The 23,520-nt window shown below is 44.5% G+C and overlaps 1 protein-coding gene across 1 annotated transcript in view; it reads left to right on the top strand.

Moving 5' to 3' along the window:
• Positions 1-23,520, top strand: part of FRMPD2 (FERM and PDZ domain containing 2) — a 68,021-nt gene that overhangs the window by 19,610 nt on the left and 24,891 nt on the right. The window contains exons 11-15 of the mRNA XM_055538236.1: positions 4,192-4,344; positions 9,111-9,296; positions 17,306-17,450; positions 18,026-18,037; positions 21,441-21,651. Of these exons, the coding sequence (XP_055394211.1) occupies positions 4,192-4,344; positions 9,111-9,296; positions 17,306-17,450; positions 18,026-18,037; positions 21,441-21,651 (707 nt within the window). The remainder of the gene's footprint in view (positions 1-4,191; positions 4,345-9,110; positions 9,297-17,305; positions 17,451-18,025; positions 18,038-21,440; positions 21,652-23,520) is intronic.

Here is a 23,520-nt window from a genome sequence, read left to right as displayed (position 1 = left end):
AAATGGAAATAGGAGATAAGAGTAGGTCAGAACTACTGCAAGGGTGGAAGGTGGTGATGCATGCTGAGGCCCCGCATGTCGCAGCTGCTGCTCGCAAGTTTTCCTGCCCCGCCCCAGACTCAGGAGCACTCTGCTGGAGATTTCCCGCCCCGCCCCGGACTCAGGAGGGCTCTGCTGGAGAACGAAGACCAGCTTTCAGTCTCTGGATTCAGACATACAGTTTTCAACCTGATACCCTGGATCTAATGCTGAGAGTTGACAGAAACAGTAGACCAGGTCCACTGAAGGCAGCCGGGAGCACACAGGCCCAGACCCTCCCACACGTTCTGCAATCCGGGCCCAGATCTCACCCTGGGCACCCCATTCTGGTGCCCCTTGTGCCCATCAGCTGCCCGGTTTCTGACTGGCCTCACCTAGTTTCTGCCTCAGCCTGGATCTCATCCTTCACCTTCAGCTTCTACTTGAGATCCTGTCTCACCTCCACCTCTGCATCTGTTCTGGCCACCAGTGTGGTTCCAAGATATTCTCTGCTGCCCCCATGTGGCCCCTAAAGGCAGACGTTTCCCCTTTCTTGCACGCCTGTGTGCATGCATGTGTGTGTGTGAAAGCAACGGATTACACATACCTGTTCATTTGAGCATCTACTCACTCAACCCTAATTTATGGAGGGCTTGCTCCTTGCTTGCATCATCTAAGCCTGTGTCAACCCTGCAAAGTTGGTGTTATTTCCATTGCATTTTATTTAAATTTTTAAAAATAATTTTATTTGTTTGTTTTTGACTCTCCTGAGTCTTAGCTGCTGTGCAGGCTTTTCTCTAGTTGTGGTGAGTAGGGGTTACTCTCTAGCGCACAGGTTTCTCACTGCGGTGGCTTTTCTTGATGCAAATCACGGGCTCTAGGGCACGAGGGCTTCAGTAGCTTTGGCGCGTGGTCTCAGTAGTGGCGGCCCCCGGGGTCTAGGGCACAGGCTCAGTAGTTGTGGTGCACGAGCTTAGTTGCTCCGAGGCATGTGGGATCTTCCTGGATCAGGGATAGAAAGTGTGTCTTGGGCATTGGCAGGCAGATTGAAGAATCGTGCCTCTGTGAGGTTAGGTAAGCTAGTGAGAGCACAGTTGGGACTCACTTCTAGGGCCTTGCTATACTATGTGCCAGCACTGCGGTGGGCACATCAAAGGGCATAAGGAGGTCTCAGAGTGCAGGCCTCTCCCTATATCTGGGTCACTCCTTATATCTGGGTCACTGAGTGAGCAGGAGGAGGAGGCTGGCCCGTCCGGAGCTGCAAGGATTTCACGGCAGCCTTAGTTAATGGGCCTCGAGGTTGGGCAGCGCTGCCAGGCAGATCCAGGAAGGAACCTCGTGTGCCCTTCTAAGGGGTGGATATTTTGTCTGATAAATGGTTGTGGTGCTGGGGAAAAAAACATGATTTGGAAACCACTGCAGTGAAAGACTGGAGGCACTGATGAATTGTAAGCTGGGAAGTAAGTAACATGATTACATTTGCATTTTAAAAAGGGAGACAAAGACAGTTTGGTACAAAAATAAATCTCCTTAATCACATCATTGCAGCGGAACAAATTTCCTCTGGGTGCATTCTCTTCCAGCCTTTGATCACACACGGGGATTTTATGCAGTTGTAAACGTTGCCACATTTGATTTGCATTCTGCTTTCTCACTCAATAGTATGTCTTCCCTTGGCCTTCCTAATGAGCTTTTGGGATAACCACGTGGCATGCCTCACTAGGGCCGGAACTTGGCTTTCTTATTTGTTTTCTCACTCGGGGGCATCACCTAGAGGCGCCATGGAAGTGCTCATAACTACTACTATTATTGTTCCAGTTGCTTCTAAATTTTCTTTTTCAAATAAATGACAAAGAAGGAAATACTTGTGCTGGAGCTTTTTTAGTTTCATGCTGACTTCTGTTGATCTGACTTCTCTAGTTCTAGCAAAGGGATGCTGGGTCAAAGGTCCTAAATTTTTAAAAAATGTTTAATATGTCCTAAGCAATTTTTAAAAATGTTTGATAGACTTCTGTTTTAGAACGAGGTTCGTAGCAAAACTGGGTGGAAGATGCAGAGATTCCCTACGTGCCCTTTTGCCCCACATATGCTTCTCCCACTACCATAGTCTCCTACTATCAATTCCAATTTATTGCAGTTGATAAGCCTACACACTGATGTATCCTTATCTTCCAGAGTTCACAGTTAATATTAGAGTTCACTCTTAGTGTTGTGCATTCTATACATTTGAACAAATTGATAATGACAGATATCTACTCTTACAGAATCATACAGAGTAGTGGTTTGTTTGTTTGTTTGCCACACCACGTGGCTTACAGTATCTTAGATCCCCTACCAGGGACTGAACCTGGGCCCTGGCAGTGGCCTAACCACTGGACCACCAGGGAATTCCCTAGAGTAATTTCATTGCCTTGAAACTCCTCCGTGCTCCCCCCTCCTGCTCCCCTACCCCTGGCAATGGCTGATCTTTTCACAGTCTCTGTAGTTCTGCCACTTCCAAAATGTCATATCATTGGAATCATACAGTATGTAGCCTTTTCAAAATGGCCTCTTTCACTTAGTAATATGCATGTAGGTTTCCTCCATGTCTTTTCAGCTTGATAACTTATTTCTTTTTAGTGCTGAATAATATTCCATTGTCTGGGTGTACCAGAGTTTATTTATTCACTCGCCAACTGAAGGGCCTCTTTTGCTTCAGAGTTTTGGCAGCTGTGAATGAAACTGCTGTGAACACCCATGTGCAGATCTCTGTGTGGACGTACATTTCCAGCTCCTTTGGGTAAATACCAAAGAGATGATTACCGGATCATACTGTACAAATTTGTTTAGTTCCATAAAAAATTGAAGAACTGTCTTCCCAAAGAGGCTTAACCATCTTGCACTCCCGCCAGTAACTGAATGAGTTCCTGCTCTTCCACATCTTGCCAGCATTTGGTGTCAGTTTCTGGGTTGGGGCCATTCTAACAGCATTCTGAATGCTTTTTTGTGTACTGGATTACCAAGCAATTTCTTCCCCTCAGTGTCTCTGAGCTGAGCTCAGAACTGGCATGGGCCAGCCCTAGGCTGGAGGATTCTGTCTCCAGCCACATGGGGACTCCTGTGCCAGATCAGGAACATGGGGATGTAGTGGATGCTGTGCTGTTCCTGTCAGACCCCGTCATCAGACCGATGTACCCATTCCCAGCCCCGAGAAGGCCAGATGCTCCCAGTGGCCAGATGCTCCCAGTTTCCAGTTGCCTCCCACATGGACAGTTGCCCTCAGCTTGTGTCTTGCCCAAGATTAGGCTGGTATTGGCTTCCTGAGACTAGGATGGACTGATTCAAGAATACCAGGGAAGGGCCAGCTTCTCTATCTGCCAAGCTCTACCTTCCTCACTCCTTACTGTGAACCTTGAGACCACTCCTCCAAAAGTCTGTGTAGCTCTCCGTGCCCCAGAGTCTGTACCAGGGAACTCAGTATTGGGCAGTGAGTGACGACGAGCCATAGTGATCTTCCTGCAGCGGCCAGTGGGGCTGCAGCCTCAGGTTTCCAGAAGAGTAGACGCTGAAGGCTCAGGCCTGGGCGGGCTGTTGGTGCCAGATCTTCTCTTGTTCGGGGGACGCTTCTTGATCACCTTGTTGTGAAGAGATGGTGCCATAGACAAGGCCTCCCTTGTGAGAGGGGGCGTGCTGGTAGCGCATGCAGATAGAAGTGCTGAGTGAATATATAGGAACACAGCTTTAGAGCCAGGGTTTCACTGTGCCATTGGGGAAGTGGCGTGACATTGCGGAAGGGGTGAGGGCTTTGTTTCTGTCACTTCCAAATGGTGTGAACTTAGCTCTGTTAAATGCCTTTCTTTCTTGTTCATTTGGCTCATCTTGGCAATGACAATAACGGTACTGTCCTCTTACGATTACCTTGAGGATAGAAAGAGCTACTATGTTCTGGGGACCTCAGACATACAAGAGTGGGTCAAAAACAGGTGGCTTCTTTCCCCTTTCCCTTCTGTTTCTGTTATGTGGTTTGGCTCAGTCTCTAATATGGTAGAATATGATATCCAGTGGGCACTTCAAAAGAGCATCTTTTCCCGGGGGCCCTAACTGAGTTGCTACTGCAGACAGGCTTCTGTTCTGCTCAGAGTCTTATAGAAGCTGTCTTGGCTGTGTCCCTTTTTTTCTGCATCTTTCCAGCAGGTAGAGAACAAAGCCTATTTTCGAGTTGAAGATTATATCCCCGCAAGTCTCATTGAGAGGATGACGGCTCTCCGGGTCCAAGTCGAAGTCTCAGAGATGCACCGTCTGAGCCCCGTGCTTTGGGGAGAGGATGCTGAGTTGGAGTTCTTGAGGGTAAGGCCTTTGGACTCTTGAGGGGGCACGTAGTCAGCAATCCCTCCAGAGATTTCCCTGGGGCTGGGTGTGCTCAGAGCCACAGGGAGGTACAAGCACAGGGCTCGAGACTTTTGGAAGTAGATGGCATTGGAAATGATCCCCCAAATGAGCAGGATTTACTGGACCAGAGTGGGCATGGCAGGCCGTTTCTTCAACCTTGGAGCTCACACGGTCAATATTCTGTGAGTGGGGGCAGGCCACATTTCTTGTAGAGACATTTTTGACATCTGAAGCACAAACTTGAGTGTGAGCCAAAAGCAAAGTCTCTTATGTTGGTGCACAGAGCCTCCAGTGAATAGCTTTTGCTCAGTTCACAACTTAACACCCGCAGTGGACCAGGCACTACAGAAAACAGAGACATGAAGGACGTGCTTTCTGCCTCTGGGGAGTTTAAGTTTTGCAGAGAGCACAGAAGGGGACCCAGAGGCTTGCAGCACTGTGAGAGCTGATAGCTGCCCAGTGAGAACAGAAACAGTACCAGTTACTGTACTTCAGGACGGGAGGGGCTGGCCGCTCTGCCAGTGCAGATAGAGCCGGGGGTGGGGGAGAGACATGTGGGAGGAGGCCCCCGAGCATCCCCAGGGTGATGTCCCTGGTGGGGCTTCTAGAGTTGGGGAGCAGTTTCAAAAGGGAACTCCAGGGCTTTTATATTTCTTTTTACAATGTCTCCTGAGACAAAAATATTCTGTGTTTTCTAGCTTTTGATAGAGATACTCTTTTGAAAGCAGAACGACTGAGGTGAGGGCTTTTTTTTGGTCAGTCACTTGGAACTTTCTGCAGCACTTAGTACAATATGAACACTTGAGTGTTTCATTTGAGCAGCTCCGGGAGAAAGGCGCTCAGTGTGTTCCCTAATCCAGCCTTTGTTCCGGTTCCTTGCTAAGTGGATGCAGCCTTCCCTTGACAATGAACAAGTGAGGACTTCAAAGCCATGAGCGCACCTCTGGTGGAGAGAGGGTGCAGGACCACAGAGCCAGCAGAGAAGCCAAGGATTTGGGTCTGCAGGCCTCTGCGCAGCCCTGGCTTAGTGTGCCTGGCTCGTTGTGTCCCTTCTTCCTCTCATTGAACGATGACCAGTAGTTGTAAAGGAAGCCACCAACTCAAGGAAAAATGTGGAAACTTTTTTGGGGGATATCTTTTTCAAATTAGTTGATTTACAATACTTCATTAATTTCAAGTATATACAGCAAAGTGAGATATATATATATATATATATATATATATATATATATATATATGACAACCCACTCCAGTATCCTTGCTGGGATAATCCCATGGACAGAGGAGCCTGGTGGGCTACAGTCCATGGGGTTGCAAAGAGTCAGACATGTCTCAGCGACTAACATACACACACACACACACGCAAATAGGCTTCCCTCATGCCTCAGACAGTAAAGAATCCATCTGCAGTGCAGGAGACCTGGGTTGGATCCTGGGATCACAAAGATCCTCTGGAGAAGGGAATGGGTATCCACCCCTGTATACTAGCCTGGAGAATTTCATGGACAGAGAAGCCTGTCGGGCACAGTCCATGGGGTTGCAGTCAGACACAACTGAGTGAATAGTACATTCACTTTTCACTTCATTCTTCCCCATTGAGACAGCACAATCCATTTGTATATATTCATCCTTCCCTCTTTTGTCTGTGCATTCACATGTGTACATGCATTTATGTTTAAAATTGGATTTATATTATATAGTCAGTTTTGTGGGCTGTTTTTAAATCTCATCTCACTATTGAAACTTTCTTTTGAATCAACACATGAGGTACCCCAAATTTTTTCTCAGTATCCTGTTATTTGGCACATAAATTATTTTAAATATGGGACTATTTTAAACAACACTGAGATTCATATTTTTTTCTGCATATGTCTTTAGCTGCATTTCTGCTTAATTTCTTAAGGATAGACTCTCATGAGTAGAATCACAGGATCAAAGGTTAGGAACATTTTATACATTGTTGGCATATATTGCTGACAGTCTACATCACAGACATCTCTGTTCATTTCTTGTCCCTTCTTCTAGGTTGTAAATGTCCAGAGGGCCTTGGATCCCCAGAACTCAGCACAGAGACCAGTTACTCCAATAAACATTTCCTGGATTATTTAATTATAGCTCCTTGTGGCTCCCTTTTCCATCGTCAGATGACACCTATTGGCCTATGCTTCACTGATGACTAATGCTGCTAGTTCATCAGATTTGGCGAGAGTCCAGTTTGGGTACTGCTGCTGGCAAGATTCACGCCTATATTAGCATATTAATCTCAGAACAACTTGTTCAAGGTTAACTTGGTGTTTTCCAAACTTCTTCAACCATGGAGCCATTTCCCCACATAACTAGGGATTGCCATATGCTGTTAAAATATTTTCTTTTTGTTGTTGAAGTCATACTGATTGTACCTTGTATTTTTTCCCACTTAGCATTATAACCTATGCATTCCCCAGACAAATACAAATGCTTTGTAAATATCCTTTGCAAAGCTTGCCCAATATTCCCTTTTAAGGTGGTACCTTTGTGTTTAGTTGTTCAGTCATGTACTACTCTTTGTGATCCTCTGGACCAGGTTCCTCCATCCAAGGGATTTTTCTGAGCAAGAATACTGGAGTGGGTTGCCATTTCCTTCTCCAGGGGATCTTCCAGACCCAGGGATCAAACCGATATCTCTTGCGTCTCCTGCACTGCAGGCAGAGTCTTTACCTCTGAGCCACCGGCTTCCCTTACCTTTAGGTGATACCTTTTAGGTAGGATCCTATAGGTGGTGGTTTAGTCACTAAGTCGTGTCCAACTCTTGCAACCCCACGGGCTGTAACTAGCTAGCCAGGCTCCTCTGCCTGTGGGATTCTCCAGGCAAGAATACTGGAGTGGGTTGCCATTTCCTTCTCCAAGTACTCTATAAGGCGGGGCCTTTAGGAACATTTATTGCAAGGAACTAGTTTTCTCAACCCAACTCTGGAAGTCTGCACCAAACATCACTCTGATCAAAGGGTTTTGATCTTGGTCATTTGGTATATTTTCTTAGGACAGATTCCCGGAAGTGCAATGATAGGTCAAAGAAGGGAAGGCCTAGGAAGATAAAGGTTTTCTACAAACGAGAAGCAGGCGAAAGAGATTGGATAAGGAAGTCTGTCCCAGGAAAGCCCCGTAGGGTCCTGCTCTGTTACAGAATAGCACTGAACCATTTTAAAAATTTTGTGGCTCCAAGTACTTCAATATCATATCCCTTTCTATATAATTAAAAAATTAAAAATTAAAATAAACACTAAACAATTTAAAAAATAAAAGAAAGTCTAATAGAGGCTATTCTATTGATGAATAGAATCTTCTACTGATGATGAATATTCGATAGAATTCTATTCTATCGAATATTCTATTATTCTATTGATTCTATTCTAATGATGACTATTTTAGTGCTTTAATTTTTTTTTTAGAAATATCACATCAAATTCTTTAAACGAATTTATGCAATTGTTTTGGGTTGGCCCTGCTTTGTACTTTAGGTACATGCTCAGTCTGGCCGTTGGATATTTCAGCACTGATGTCCAGTAATACTGTTCTAGATGATGATGACGATGATGGTGATAGTGACGATGACAGGCTCTTTCCAAAGTTGAAAGAAACAGCGAGATTCTGGCTCTAGAAATGTAATCAAGATCATGCAAAAGGCTGTAGGTTTTGTAGGCAGTGTGACCTATCTGCACAGATTACTTATCAGTACAGGGAGAAAAGACAGAAAAGGGCCCGAGAAAGGAGCTCTCCAAAGCCATAATTTGTCCTCATTTTTGTGGGGATGAGAGAGATTGGGCAGGATTTTGTCCCCTCTGCTGTGGGGTAGAGATGAGCACCGGATTTCACCCCTGAAACCCTTCTGAGAGAGTTTCAAATGTGTGGAGAACACATCCACACATTCTGAGCCCACCTTCCTTGAGCCCGGGTGCATCAGTCTTCTAGTAACAACTGGAGTCTACCAGGTGAGGATGAAGATGGCAGAGACCAGAACAGAGACGTGATTACCATTCAGACATAAAAAAAAATATCTGGATTAGGTTTATACACCAGTCTCAGAAGATTTTGGTTAGCCTGATGCAGTTCCCAGCTCTGACTGACCCTCAGGTTCCTGACAAAATTCTGTCTCCTAAACTGGAAAACTGAAGATAGATCTTGGGCTGTGGGGACCCCACCAAATCACTGCCACATGGTGAGAAATGCCAGTGATTGCTCCTTTTTTTCTGCAGGATGTTATCTTGTTTTAATAGTGCTGCTGATCATTTGGAAGGCTGCTTTCTGTGCCTGGGCCTCAGTTTTTCCACCTGTAAAATGAAGGGGTTGTATCAGATAGGACTGCAGTAGGCTTTAGAAAAAGAAATCCCTGTGAGATGATTCAGAAGAGTCTGAGTTCTACAACCTTGTTCAAGATATTATTATTTTCTGGTATCCCTTTCATAATTAATATCAGTGTTCCTAGTGTCTCAAGGTACTTCATTAGGGAAGGATTCCTTCGTTCTATTAATAAAATATAACAACACCATCATATTAGAGGTGCAGAGAAATGCTGTAGTAAGGAGATATGTTTAGCTTAGTGCTTCCGAAACTTATTTGGCAATCTTACTCTTTTTTTCAGAACATCTGTTAAGGTTTTTTTTTTTTTTTCTCACGGAATGGTTTGAAATCCATTATTTTAGACCAGTGTGCCTGTCTCTTCTTAACTGGCCTTGTTCTCATTCTAGGTCGCTCAGCAGCTCCCGGAATATGGTGTGCTGGTTTACCAAGTTCTCCCAGAGAAGACACGGCCGGAAGGGGAAATGGCCCTGGGGATCTGTGCCAAGGGTGTCATCGTATACGAAGTGAGAAACAACAGCCGAATTGCAACTTTAAGGTTTCAGTGGAGAGAAATTGAAAAGATTTTGGCTTATGTGAGTGTCACTCAGTTGATATGACCCTGGCTTTGTTTTCCTTTGATTTCTTACCCCTTTAAAGGAACAATAGGTCAGATGATCTTCTCCTAAGAAATTAAGCTCACAGCCTGTCAGCTAACCTGTACTCCGTTGACTATGGCATGTTTGGGAGAAGTCTACCAGGGGATTTGAGTCCCCTGGAGGCCATTTCTTCTGCCATCCTCCACCCAGGCCCCTGTCACCTCCACAGGCAGCCACTAGCCTAAAGGACTCCACCTTCCCTCTGGGTGAAGTTCTTTTAGTTTGGGGAATCTATTGATTTTGGGAGTGGCAAGGCTGGGAGTGGCAGATGGGGAAGGAGAGTTTGAAGTAGGTGCAATGGAGTCTGCATGCTTTTGAAACATTTTCCTTGTATTTTAATTTTCCCTTTGCACACATGGTGGGGAGGCATCTGGCCTGTCTCCCATGGACTACAGATGTGAAAACATTTGTCAGTCATTAAAAAAAAAATTACAATAACAACATACCTATTAAATGTACAGTTTTTGAAATAACATTTGAACATCATTTATTTGAATTTAGTTACAATTAATTTTCACACTGCTCATGGGGTTCTCAAGGCAAGAATACTGAAGCAGTTTGACCTTCTCTTCACCAGTGGACCATGTTTTGTCAGAATTCTCCCCAATGACCTGTCCATCTTGGGTGGCCCTACACAGCATGGCTCATAGTTTCATTGAGCTAGACAAGGCTGTGGTCCATGTGATAAGTTTGGTTAGTTTTCTGTGATTGTGGTTTTCATTCTGCCTGTCCTCTGATGGAGAAGGATAAGAGGCTTATGGAAGCTTCCTGATGGGAGAGCCTGACTGAGGGGGAAACTGGGTCTTGTTCTGATGGGCGGGGCCATGTTCAGTAAATCTTTAATCCAATTTTCTGTTGATGGGCGGGGCTGTGTTCCCTCCCTGTTGCTTGACCTGAGGCCAAACGATGGTGGAGGTAATGAAGATGATGGCAACCTCCTTCAAAAGGTCCCATGATGCACTGCTGCGCTCGGTGCCTCCCGAGTGCAGCCTGAAGCAGGCCACCCTGAAGCGGGCCACTGACGCCCCACCCCTCTGCGGGAGAGTCCTGGACACTCATGGCCGTGTCTGGGTTAGTTTCTTGTGGGGTCACCGCTCCTTTCTCCTGGGTCCTGGTGCACACAAGGTTTTGTTTGTGCCCTCCAAGAGCCTGTTTTCCCAGTCCTGTGTAAGTTCTGGTGGTTCTATGGGTGGGTTAATGGTGACCTCCTCCAAGAGGGCTTATGCCATACCCAGGTCTGCTGCACCCAGAGCCCCTGCAGCAGGCCACTGCTGACCCGTACCTCCACAGGTCAGTTTTCATTCCAATCCCAAAGAAAGGCAATGCCAAAGAATGCTCAAACTACCACACAATTGCACTCATCTCACACGCTAGTAAAGTAGTGCTCAAAATTCTTTAAGCCAGGCTTCAACAGAACGTGAACCATGAACTTCCAGATGTTCAAGGTGGATTTAGAAAAGGCAGAGGAACCAGAGATCAAATTGCCAACCTCTGCTGGATCATCAAAAAAGCAAGAGAGTTCCAGAAAAACATCTACTTTTGCTTTATTGACTGTGTCAAATTCTTTGACTGTGTGGATCACAACAAACTGTGGAAAATTCTTAAAGAAATGGGAATACCAGACCACCTGACCTGCCTCTTGAGAAATCTGTATTCAGGTCAGGAAGAAACAGTTAGAACTGGACATGGAACAACAGACTGGTTCCAAATAGGGAAAGTAGTATATCAAAGTTGTATATTGTCACCCTGCTTATTTAACTTATATGCAGAGTACATCATGTGAAATGTCAGACTGGGTGAAGCACAAGCTGGAATCAAGATTGCTGGAAGAAATATCAATAACCTCAGCTATGCAGATGACACCATCCTTATGGCAGAAAGCAAATAAGAACTAAAGAGCTTCTTGATGAAAATGTAGGCTTAAAGCTCAACATTCAGAAAACTAAGATCATGGCATCTGGTCCCATCACTTCATGGGAAATAGATGGGGAAACAGTGGAAACAGTGACAGACTTTATTTCTTGGGCTCCAAAATCACTACAGATGGTGTCTGCAGCCATGAAATTAAAAGACCCTTGCTCCTTGGAAGAAAAGTTATGACCAACCTAGACAGCATATTAAAAAGCAGAGGCACTACTTTGCCAACAAAGGTCTGTCTAGTCAAGGCTATGGTTTTTTCAGTGGTTGTGTATGGATATGAGAGTTGGACTATAAAGAAAGCTGAGCACTGAAGAATTGATGCTTTTGAACTGTGGTGTTGGAGAAGACTCTTGAGAGTCCCTTGGACTGTGAGGAGATCCAACCAGTCCATCCTAAAGGAAATCAGTCCTGAATGTTCACTGGAAGGACTGATGCTAAAGCTGAAACTCCAATACTTTGGCCACCTGATGTGAACAGCTGACTCACAATGAGGGCTTCCTTGGCAGCTCAGATGATAAAGAATCTGCCTGCAATGCAGGAGACCAGGCTTTGATCCCTGGGTGAGGAAGATCCTCTGAAGAAGGGAATGGCTACCCATTCCGGTTTTCTTTCCTGGAGAATTTCATGGACAGAGGAGACTGGCAGGCCACAGTGGGGTTGTGATTATTGAATATTCAATACTGTTATTACTTCCTATTTTCTCTATCTCATATTTGATTGTTCAAAATTCTCAATTCTCAGTGTAATTTCTTTTAAAACATTTGTAGAAGTGCAGACAACCTACCAAGTAATTTTGAAAACTAGAATTTTTGAAACCATAAATTTAACAGCCCCCTGAAGTATTTTATATTTAAGTTGGTTTAACTTTTACAGATATTTATTTTCCCCATGACCACAAAGAATTTCTTGTTTAAAGCTGGAAAGTCATCTGGTTCACAAAACAAACGTTGTAGCTTAAAAACACCCAGTCACTAATTAGGATTTCCATGTTCTGATGACCAGTCTCTTCCTCAACATAAATATCCTTTTTTATGGAAAAGTCATCATGGGAAGTAACATCACCAGCTGCTTGCCACAAACCCAGCATCTTACACAGAAAATGACTTGAGCTGTTCATGCTACAACTTAGGAAACTATTTTCAAATTAGCTTAATTACTAGAGGAAGCCAGAATGCTTCAGACAATTGCTAACATTTGTTTTGTCATCCTGAAGAGAGGTAGCCAAGGAAATAGAAAAAAAATGCCATTTTTACAATGAATATGATTTGTAGGTACATTGGCAGCCCGCCTGTGACAGAGACATCGATTCAAAAGATTATTCAATCACGAAAGCATTCATTGTTAAATAATGAACTTACCCATGCTAATAACTGTTCTTGGATATTAATAGTAGTTAAAAATGTCTGGAGAGAAATGCGCGAAGCCTGGGAGGATACAGCATTTGTAGGGCTCTCTTTAAAAACAAGGACACAAATTTCCAAAACAAACAAGGTTTTAAAGTGACTGCTTATGTAGAATGAGAAAATTAATCACCACAACTCTTGAATTTTAAAAGATCAACTACTGCAAAATCCCCAAAGTAAAAAAGTTAATATTCTTATTAACGAATTTCTGGATAAACTCTATAATTCTTTTCTTTCTCTTTCAAAGTTTTGGTGGCACACACTTTGTACTTTTCCGTAGGATGATACTTTTGTAATATCTTTTTTTCTAGAGAGAAGAGAAATCTAGCACATCTGATTGAAAGTTGTTTTTATTGTTGATAAGATCCATAAAACATGCAGCTTTGCGACAGACATTCTTGCTCTTTGAAGCGCCACTGCAGGTTTCTAGGCTACCAACACAGGAAAATCAAATAAATTTCATATTGTGTGATTCCCATCAAGAAAACAAAAAGAAAAAAATGTGCACTGTATTGATAAGGCAGTATATGTACAATTACAAAGTACATTCCTGATAGGATAAAAATTCCACTTAATTCGATGTTTTTGAGAATTAAATTACAGGTTTTCATTTCTGATGATTGAAAATGTTTCCTGCAGACTGGCCTCTGGCTCTGCATTTCAAATCTTATTCCTCTCTGGGGCTGACGTCACATACTTCTGAGGCTGGTTATTGTAGGGCATGGTCAATTTTACATGATTACTGGTCCTGTCTTTATGCTGAGATTTTGGGTGACTTGGTCCAATGGAAGGAGTATTCTGGGATGGCTGGCAATAAACTGTTGCAGAAGAGACTGTAAATCACGTAAATAAATCCCATTAACTGTACATTGAAAGCAGCCCCATTCATTTCCGCTTCTCCTTAGTGGGGTCTGCTTCTTTAGGGGGGCCGTCAAGCGGGAGCAGAGGGAGAACCACCTGCGGCGCTCCATCGTGGTCATCGACCCTGACTCGGGCCGCGAGCTGTCCCCCGAGGAGGCCCACCGCGCCGGCCTCATCGACTGGAACATGTTTGTGAAGCTCAGGAGCCAGGAATGCGACTGGGAGGAGATCTCCGTCAAGGGCCCCGGAGGCGAGTCCTCCGTGATCCATGACAGGAAGTCCGGCAGGAAGTTCTCCATTGAAGAGGCCCTGCAGAGCGGGCGGCTGACCCCCGCGCAGTATGACCGCTACGTCAACAAGAGCATGTCCATCCAGGAGCTGGCCGTCCTGGTGTCGGGGCAGCAGTAGGCCCGCCCCCGCCCCTGGGGAAGCTGCCGCTGGCTCGCCCTGCCCGGAACGCTCCCCCGGGTCGTCTCTCCCGGGCCCCCGCACAGCTCCCAGTCTGCTCAGAGCCCCGTGTGCCACCACCAGCTGCTGGGCCCAAGCACAGGTGGGACTGGCCCCCGCTGAGCTGTCTGTCCCTCAGCCTGGACAGCGACCCACTTGTCCCCCGATCGTTCTCGCCTGCAGTGCCCGTCTTCCTCCCCGCCTCTCCTACACTCCTCTATCAGCAGACTCCCCCTGGGACACCTGGAAGCACTGACGTCTACCACTAAAGCACAAGACAGGCAGCAGCCCCATGGGCCAGCCTGCTCCGCACCGCACTGGCCTCCACACCCCAGCCGGGGAAACTCAAGGCAAGGAGGGCTCCATTCAGCAAAGCCCCAGCCCCCGGGGGCCGCCACCTGCATTCACAGCCCTCCGGATTCCAGCTCAGATGACTTGCCATCGAGGCCTCCTGGGGAAACCGATCTGGGCGCTAGGCCAAAGGAGGCGCAAAGAAACCAGAACAGCGTCTGGCCCTGGTGCTTGGGTGAAGCTTAACTGTCGAGCCAGACTGTCCCAAGACAATGCACCGTCAGAGGATGTGTCGTGGTTCTGTAACTGAAGTACCTTCCTAGTGGACTGTCGCTGTCGGCCTTGGATTCGGTGCCTGGTCCTGCTTATTCTTTCACTGCCACTTAAGACTCCACAGTTGATTTTTTTATCAAATGAAATTTGGGTTCTCTGTATCTCATGTATCATGTAAGAAAATGGGAAGTAAGAGGGAACTCTATTTATAGCGTGAAAATAAACACCTGCTGGCTTGATTCTAAAAAAAAAAAAAAAAAAAAAAAAAAATCATGCAGTGTTATCTCTGGTGAGAAAAATAAGACTGAGTTCCAGTGGAAAGAAGAGTCAGTGATTTTAATTGATTGTGGTGAAAGCATCTTTCTTTCTACATTTTATAAAAACACAGGAAGCTGTTGCTGGGCCCCTTCCAGGAAATGGCCTTCCCAAGTAGGGGTCTGGAGTTTCAACTTCCTTAGCTGGGCACATCTGCCTCTGTCTGAGAGAATCTTATCCTGCAAAGATGTGTCAAGCCAAACAAATAAATGAGCCTGCAAAGGAAGAACAATAAAATTACCAGGGAAGAAATATTTGAAATGATAAAACATGCTTTGAAACAAACATGATGTTACAGAAACACCAAGTATTTTTATTCTGTAACAACACAGATGTAAATACACTTTTGGTGTTTGTGCTGAAAACCCTGAGATTCAAGTTACACATCATCTTATTCATAGAGCAGTTTGCTTGTGTGAAAGTTGGCTTGAAGATATGGATTTCCCATTAAATGATGTTATCAAAGTGGGAAAAAAAAAATGTAAACCACTACAGTCAAGACTATTTTCAGCTTCATGCCAAGAAATGAGATAGCAATTCTACTCTCTGGGGTGTTTAATACCTTCGGGCACTGGGGTCCAAAAGTACGATAGTTTGGCAAGTGTTTATGGTCTGAAAGAAAGATGTGGTATATATGTGTGCCCGTGTGAACAGTTCTCTCTTTTTTTTTAGATTTGTTAAAGAAGAATTATTCAATTTTAGAAAATGACTTATCTAAGATTTTTAATACCTGAGTGAATTTAATATAAAATTGTCATGACTGTATATAAGCATGTCAATGCATATTGACAAAGTAGATGGGATTCTAAGCACATATTCAACTTTGGAAAAGTGTGGATAAAATGATCAGCCAGTGGAGTTTAGACATTATAATTTGAATACGGAGGAAAAAATTAGTAAGAATAGTTAGATAGCATCTATTAATGTTTGAGAAAATGCATTAAATAAAAAATACTAGGTATAATTCACTTGAATTCAAAATCCATTCACATTAGTATAGATTCAACATTAATTTGTTAATAAAAGTAAAGGATATCTAGAGAATGCTTAAAGTATCTGAAATTAGGTTAATGGTAAAAAAGCGTTTTTAAAGGGGAAGCATGAACACTTGTCACCCTCTGTTCATATTTGATTGCGTGGATGGAGGTTCTTGGGAATGGCAATTATCAAAAATTAAAAGGGATTAGCCTTAAAGACGGAGAAGGCAATGGCACCCCACTCCAGTACTCTTGCCTGGAAAATCCCATGGATGGAGGAGCCTGGTGGGCTGCAGTCCATGGGGTCGCGAAGAGTCGGACACGACTGAGTGACTTCACTTTCACGTTTCACTTTCATGCATTGGAGAAGGAAATGGCAACCCACTCCAGTGTTCTGGCCTGGAGAATCCCAGGGACGGGGGAGCCTGGTGGGCTGCCGTCTCTGGGGTCGCACAGAGTCGGACATGACTGAAGCGGCTTAGCAGCAGCAGCAGCAGCAGCCTTAAAGGAGTTCAGGAGTTTCAGAATGCCCTTTCAAGCATAAAACCTGTATTTATAAAGTTATCTTTATAGGAGCAAGCTCAAGGTTCTTATGAAATATCTAGAATAGAGATTTTATTTGGAAGTTATATATAAATTTGTATTTAATAGCATTTCTATTACTGTATATTTCATTGTTCTTATTAGAGTTATATATTGCAAACATTTAAGGATCTTTTCATGGAAGCTCCATATAGATAACCCCATATAGATATTCCTCTCCAGTTTATCTCAGTGAACGCTACAAAAATTATCCCTTTGTGCATGGGCCTTGAAGGTATAAATGTTGAGGAAGTGTTTCTTGGTGATATGACCTCAGTTCCTGCTGTATTCTGAGGAGTCTCCGTCTGCTTCCTCATCTGTAGAGTAACGATAATGATGGGACTGCTCTCATTCTGTAGCTTCTAGGATGAAATGAATTAAGACACAGAGAGGATTTAGAGCAGAACCTGGCACATAACAGCATGAAAACATGAGATTACTGATGTGATTTTATCTTTTCTATAAACCTGCTAGGTGAGATTTTGCCTTCCAAGTCCGAGAGTTTGGACAATGCAAACTATAAGTATATTTAATGGCCTTTCCCAATGCACGTGGAAATTATATTCACTTCTTGCTGAGCGAAATGCCTGTACTGAACTCATTTCATATTCTTTTCACCTAGCACAGTCCTTGGCAGATAGCAATTGCTCAATAAAGAAACATTTGATTTATGAATGAAGGGGGAAAGAAAGAGGGATTGTATTTAAACTAAGAAAAAATATTGGGCCATAGGCAGACAACATCTGCCATACCCTTCTGGATGCCTACATTGGTATCCAACTGACACCTCCTGAATTTGGTTATTTTCTGGATAGTTGTGCTTCGATGGATGGGTGAGAATGGTCAATGTATTAAAGTTCGCGTTTGTTCCCCGCAGCGAAAGAAGTTCATCATCACAAGCAGCATCACTGGGAAAAAGCACACATTTGTCACTGATTCAGTCAAGACCTGTAAATATCTGCTGGGCCTGTGCTGCGCCCAGCATGGCTTTAATGCTCAGATGAGTTCTCCTGGAGTTACGAGTGGTGAGTACACACTGCGTTCTCAACCTAAAGCTAGCTGGGCTTGAAGGCTGGGTGTATCATGTTTACTGTTGAGCTCTCACCATTATTTCCTATTCATTTATAAAAGGGAGCAATATAATGTAGTGCTTTCACCATTCGTATTCCCAGAGTGGTCTCTGTGTGTGCATCACCTGGGAGCCAGCTAGGAAGGCAGAGTCTCAGGCCCCCAAATCAGAATCTGCCCTTGTAAAAGAACCCAGGTGATCTGGACGCAGATGAACCCCAGGCTTGGAATGTGGACCCTGGAGTCCAGCAGACTCAGAGCTATGCCAGTTACTAGCTGCGTGACTTTGAACACTCACTTGCCCTTCTGGGCCTCGGTGTCCTCAACTGAGCAACTGCCCATCCAGCAGGTTCGTGCTGTGCCCCAACAGGACAGGCCATGCTGTTCTCACTCATCTAGAATGAATGTCGGATGTTCATGGCTCCACGTGACTTGTTATGGCAGCTCTTGCTTGTGGGGGTTTTGTTTGTTGTTCAGTCGCTCAGTCGTGTCCGACTCTCTGTGACCCCATAGACTTCAGCATGCCAAGGGGTTTTGTTTGGCACCGGTCAATTCACAGGGGAGCTGCATCATTGGGTCCTGGCATCCCGGGCTTGGGGATCAAATAGGAAACAAAATTGTTGAGCATTCAGATGCAGAACCAAATACAGAAAATAAAAGTGGCCTATTATTTTCAGCAAAACCAAACAAATATATAAATATGTCTTTGAAGTCACAGACTAGCATTTCTATGATGTTTCCAGGGAGCTAGAAATAATGAATGTAAATTACGTTTTACCTGCTATTGCTAAAATAAAGTGTGAGACATCATCCATATCTATTTTATTGCTTGATATCAATGAACATAAAATATTTATAAAGACTCCATGGGCTTACTAGCAAAATTAGTCCTTTTAAGCCTGTCTTGCTCATAATACATTGTTTTCTCAAACTACAGATTTGACCATAATAGGAATTTTGGGGAATCTAATATTTGCATGGCCTCTACTTGCCATGCTCTTCCAGGCTCAGACAACCACGATAAGTCTGATTCTCCAAGAATAAGTTCAAGGACAATCCGCTCCTTGCAGTCCTTGCCAGTTAACTGCCTCTGTGCTCCCTTCCCAGATGGAGATGACTGCTCCTTCTTTCGTGCAGGCTCCACCTTCTCACGTGTGGTGTTCAGCCCCTTGGATTTGTGGATGTGTCTGCCTCCACTTTTCAGTGAGCTGGGAGTTCCCAGACGGTAGGGAGAGGGTCCCCGCCTTTACTGTTCCAACATGAAACAGAGGTGTATCAAGTGAGACGGTTAATATTAACACACGTTTTTTGAATGAATGGATGGATAATTGGTGTGGAAATACAATCATTTAATTAATTGTGCCTCTATTTTGATTTTATATTTGGTTTTCAGTTTCCAATATCATAAATAATATTGCAGCAAACATCAGTGGAAGAAAAACTTTTTTGTATCTTGTATTATTTCTTTAAGCTAGATTTCATTTAAATCTGGGATACAAAGGCAGGGGCACTTTTAGGGCTTCTGCGGGTTTTCTGAGCACCATTCCCATGCCCAGTATCACTGTGCCTGTTTCATTGCATCTTTGCTGGAAGAGATATCTTCATGTTTATCTTTGCTCATTTATGGGGAGAGATGATTCCTTGGTGTTGTTTCACTTGGCATTTCTTTGACTGTTGGGAAGTTGGACATTTTCCAAATGTTTCTTAGTCATTCTTCTGTGAATTGTCTCAACAAGCATATTACTTAATAGTTATATTTGAGTCCCTGGGGCGAGAGAAAAATCACCGAGCCTCTACAAGTGCATAAATTCAGGATTAAATCAGAGAGAATCTGTCAGCATCGCAGAGGGGGACCACAGGCCTTTTCTCGTCCTTTCAGACAGATGGCCGAAAGCTTCAGGGGTACCTGTGGCCCTTCCACAAGCTTGTGGCTGTCAGACTCCACAGACCTGCAGTGACCAGCCGCCGTCCTGCCCTAGTTCCCTTCTCCATTTCCTTGTGGCTTCCTCTCTGGTGCACCAATGCTCTCCATCTTCTGCTGGGGACAGAACTCTGCTGGGAATCCAGGCCCTTCGTGTACTCCTCTGCTACCTTCTGGAGCCTTCCTCTCTTGGGCACACCTCTTCTTCCTGTACCGCCAACCTCTGTACGTAGGGTTCTTTGAAATCCACAAAACCTTTTTGAGCTGAGTCCCTGTCATCACTTTCTTTCTCTACAGTGTCTCCCTGTGAGTATTAAACATCCACCATAATTAAGGCTACGGTCACTCTCCCCTTAGACCTTGGCAATCAGAGGGGGCTGGACACGCCTCAGATGAATCTCCCATGTTGTTTTTATCTCCACGTCCTCGGTACATCCATTTTCTGGTATGGGCTGTAAAGTCAGCTGAGTGAGTCTTGCTCTACCACCTACAAGCCCTGGGGACCTTGAGCAAATTGTCAACTCTCTCTTAGACTCACTTTTCCTCATCTATAAAGTGGGTATAGTAATATCTAACCCACAGGGTTCTTGTGAGGATTAAATGAGACAATACAGATAACATGCTTACCACTGTGCCTGGCATGTGATAAGCACACAGGATGGGTAGGCTGCTAGTGTGGATATTACTATCATTGCTGCTATATCATATTCAAATTGCGTTTAGTCTTCTTTTCTTCCTTGCCTGTTGTTGTTCAGTCGCTAAGTCGTGTCTGACTCTTTTGCAACCCCATCTGCCCATGGGACTTCCCAGGCAAGAATACTGGAGTGGGTTGCCATTTCCTTCTCCAATTCCCTTGCCTACTGTACGTGAATGATGGTACTGAATGCCTCCTAGACACAGAATGTTCCCCCAAAATATCTTTTAAAGGCTACATTGGGACTTCTCTGGCAGTCCAGTGGTTAAGATTCCTGCAGGTGGTGCAAGATTGATCCCTGGTCAGGGAATTAAGATCCCACATGCCATGTTGCGAGGCCAAAAAAAAAAAAAGAGCTGCCTTTTTCAGTGGGTGCAGTACTGACAATGAACCGGGCCCTTGTGCGTTAGGGGGATTGTCCACCAGAGGAAATAAATGCCCACGGACAAGCTCTCCCTGAAGGCACCTCACTGCTTTAGATATGCGTGCAGGCACACGCTCACACACAGCTGGAGCCACACCGGCGCCACGTGCTGAGCATTCTTTTCTTCTGGGTCGTAACAGGGTCGTGCCATCGGTTGATAGTCAGAACATAGTCATCATTTTCTTTTTTCAAATTACAAACTGGGCTTTGTATAAATCCTAGTTAAGTTAAGGAATCTATCTATCAAATCCAGTTTCTTACGAACGAAGTGGTGAGAGTCACTCACATTCCTGGGCTCACGTTAGGGATTTCATCAAAATCATTTGTTACCTCTTTCTGTAAGAAGGGAGGGAGGGCGTTGTTAAAACTGGAAGACAACACATCTGATCTATTCATATTTCAGGAAATCGGATCTTAAATCTTAGTAGTAAGGAAACTAAGCTGTGTAGAGATGAAAGATTATGTTCCACAGGGCAGAGAGGAATCTTGCGAGCTCAGGTAATCTGCAGACCTATTTGTTAACGTTTGGAGGATGGTTTGTAAAGGCAGCGAGCAGAACGGGTGGCGGCAGTTAATTTTACACAAGGCTCTGCTGGCGCTGTGACGCTGCTGTGAACTGTGCCTCAAAGTCCTTCAGCTGCCGGGGCAGGGAGGGCATCCCGTCTCTTCCTACCTGTGCGTCTGAGTTTTCTTTCCTTAGTGAGTGCTAACTAGGCAGACTTGGCATTCTCAGGGCTCATCACAGCAGCTCCACGAGCCAGCATGAGGAAAAATAGGTCCCTCCCTGCAGACAAAGTAAAGCCAGGATAGCACCTGGGGCCTGTGATGTGTTGCTGCCATGAGAGTGATGGAACCAGCATCATTCTTGTGGGTATTTATGTTTATCTGTTTCTGCCACATTTCAGACTTCGATAAGTGTGTGCAAATGGCCAGTCTGAGTCTTGCACACCTGGCCCAGTCCAACCAACTCACTTGGATTCAGAGACTGTCGTGCTCAGAAAATGCGCTGTTCATACCCGGGCTGGAGGATGCCGCGGGGGGCCTGCTGCGCAGGTCACTGGATAACTTCACCATGGACACCAGCAAGGGGACAAGGGCCCAAGGACTCAGAGGCAGGTGGGTTTGACACGTCTGCTCTCTGGGCCTGAACCGCCGTGTACTTGGTGCTCTGGAGCAATCCCTACGTGAAGACCTTGTTTAAAGGAGGTCAGATGTCTCAGGGAAGTACGCGTTCATTGGGTAATTACCAATTAATTCCACAGAGATTTCCCGAAGGCTGTCTGCGGGCCAAATCTATGCTAAACACTCTAAGGCCGATATCCCGTGTCCCCCTGCTATGCTGCTCTATCTTTTGGCGGAGAAAGAGCTAGGTGATGATACGAAATTGATGAGGACAAAATAAACAAGTTGTAGTAGCCTTTTCGGGTTTGTCATGAACCAGGTACTGTTCTAAACACTGTACCCATCAAAGACTTTAGCCTTCACAACCCTACAAAGTAGTTTCTATTTTCTCCCATTTGGGGACTTGAACACACACAACTGGCCCCGGAATCTGCACTCCTAACTGCTACACTACCGCTGCTTTCTTTGTTGATGAATCACTTGTGATTTAATTTGCAAAATAATGAGCTTATCAACATAACTCTACAGTATAACACAATGATCCATAAATTTTAAAATAGCCTATCAGCTGGATTGCACTAACATGGTGCAATAAAAATAGCACAGATTCACAGGCAGCATGTGATGTTATAGGAGCAATGAAGATGTTACAGGAGCTGTTCTTTGGAATGAGTTATACATCTGTTTCAGCAAGAGGAAAGGGTGGTTGATTTGGATTGTGATGCATATATTATATCTTAAAGCAATTCATAGAAAATTATGGCTCCCAATCTGTTGATGCAAATATGCATCACCATATACTGCAAACCCAGTCAGTAATGATGAAGCCAAACTATCTATTACTGTGTAACGAACAACTCCAAAGCACAGTGGCTTAAAATAACAAGCATTGTGTTATTCTATTTCACACTTTTCTGGGTTACAAATTTAAGGCAGGGCTTGGCTGGCTGATTCTTCTCCTCTTGATGGTACTCATCTGGACTGGTCTGACGCCTCCAAGACTGTGTTATTTACATGCCCAGCCCGCTGCTGGGGATGACTGGGACGGTGAGCTCAGCTCATCTGATAGATTAAAAGCTCAAAGAAGCCATGACTGACTTGAAGCCATCTGAGAATGCTTTGACTGCAAGATACCCTTCCAGTGACCTGCTAGTGAAAGGTTGTTGTTGAATCACGTGAATACACTGGGATTCTTGGCCCCTGGAGGAGAAGAATTCAATCTGGGGCCAGAGACTAGGCTTGATTACTCAGAGCTTTTGTGTAATAAAGTTTTATTAAAGTATAAAGGAGATAGAGAAAGCTTCTGACATAGGCATCAGAAGGGGGCAGAAAGAGTACCCGCTTGCTAGTGTTAACAATGAAGTTATATAATCCAAAGAATGTCTGGAGGTTGTAAAGACCTCCCATAATTTACATTTTAAGATAACAGAATTAGTCAGAAGGTTTAATCCAGAGACTGTCCTCAGGCAGGATACATTATTGTTATATAATCCTAAGGAATGTGGAGAAAGAAAAAAAGTTTGTCTTTTCTTCCTCCTTGAGAATTCCAGACCCCTCTCTCCTTGGGGACCCCTAGACTCCTTATCAACCTGCCTAGGAACTGACTCTCTCACTAGTGGACATGCCCATGAGGGGACTGCCAACATTGCATGGCAGCTGGCCTTCTCAATCGAAAGCTGAATCAGAGTCCTCAGTAATCTCCTCTACTTTTAGTTTATGAATGCCAGGTTTTCACAACCCTTAATGACTCACATCAGTCAGTCAGTCAGTTCAGTTGCTCAGTCGTGTTCGACTCTTTGTGACCCCATGAAATGCAGCACGCCAGGCCTCCCTGTCCATCACCAACTCCCGAAGTTTACCCAA

The sequence above is a fragment of the Bubalus kerabau genome, chromosome 1 (genome assembly GCF_029407905.1).
Source record: "Bubalus kerabau isolate K-KA32 ecotype Philippines breed swamp buffalo chromosome 1, PCC_UOA_SB_1v2, whole genome shotgun sequence".
Taxonomy (NCBI): domain Eukaryota; kingdom Metazoa; phylum Chordata; class Mammalia; order Artiodactyla; family Bovidae; genus Bubalus; species Bubalus kerabau.
This window is presented reverse-complemented; position numbering and strand designations above follow the sequence as displayed.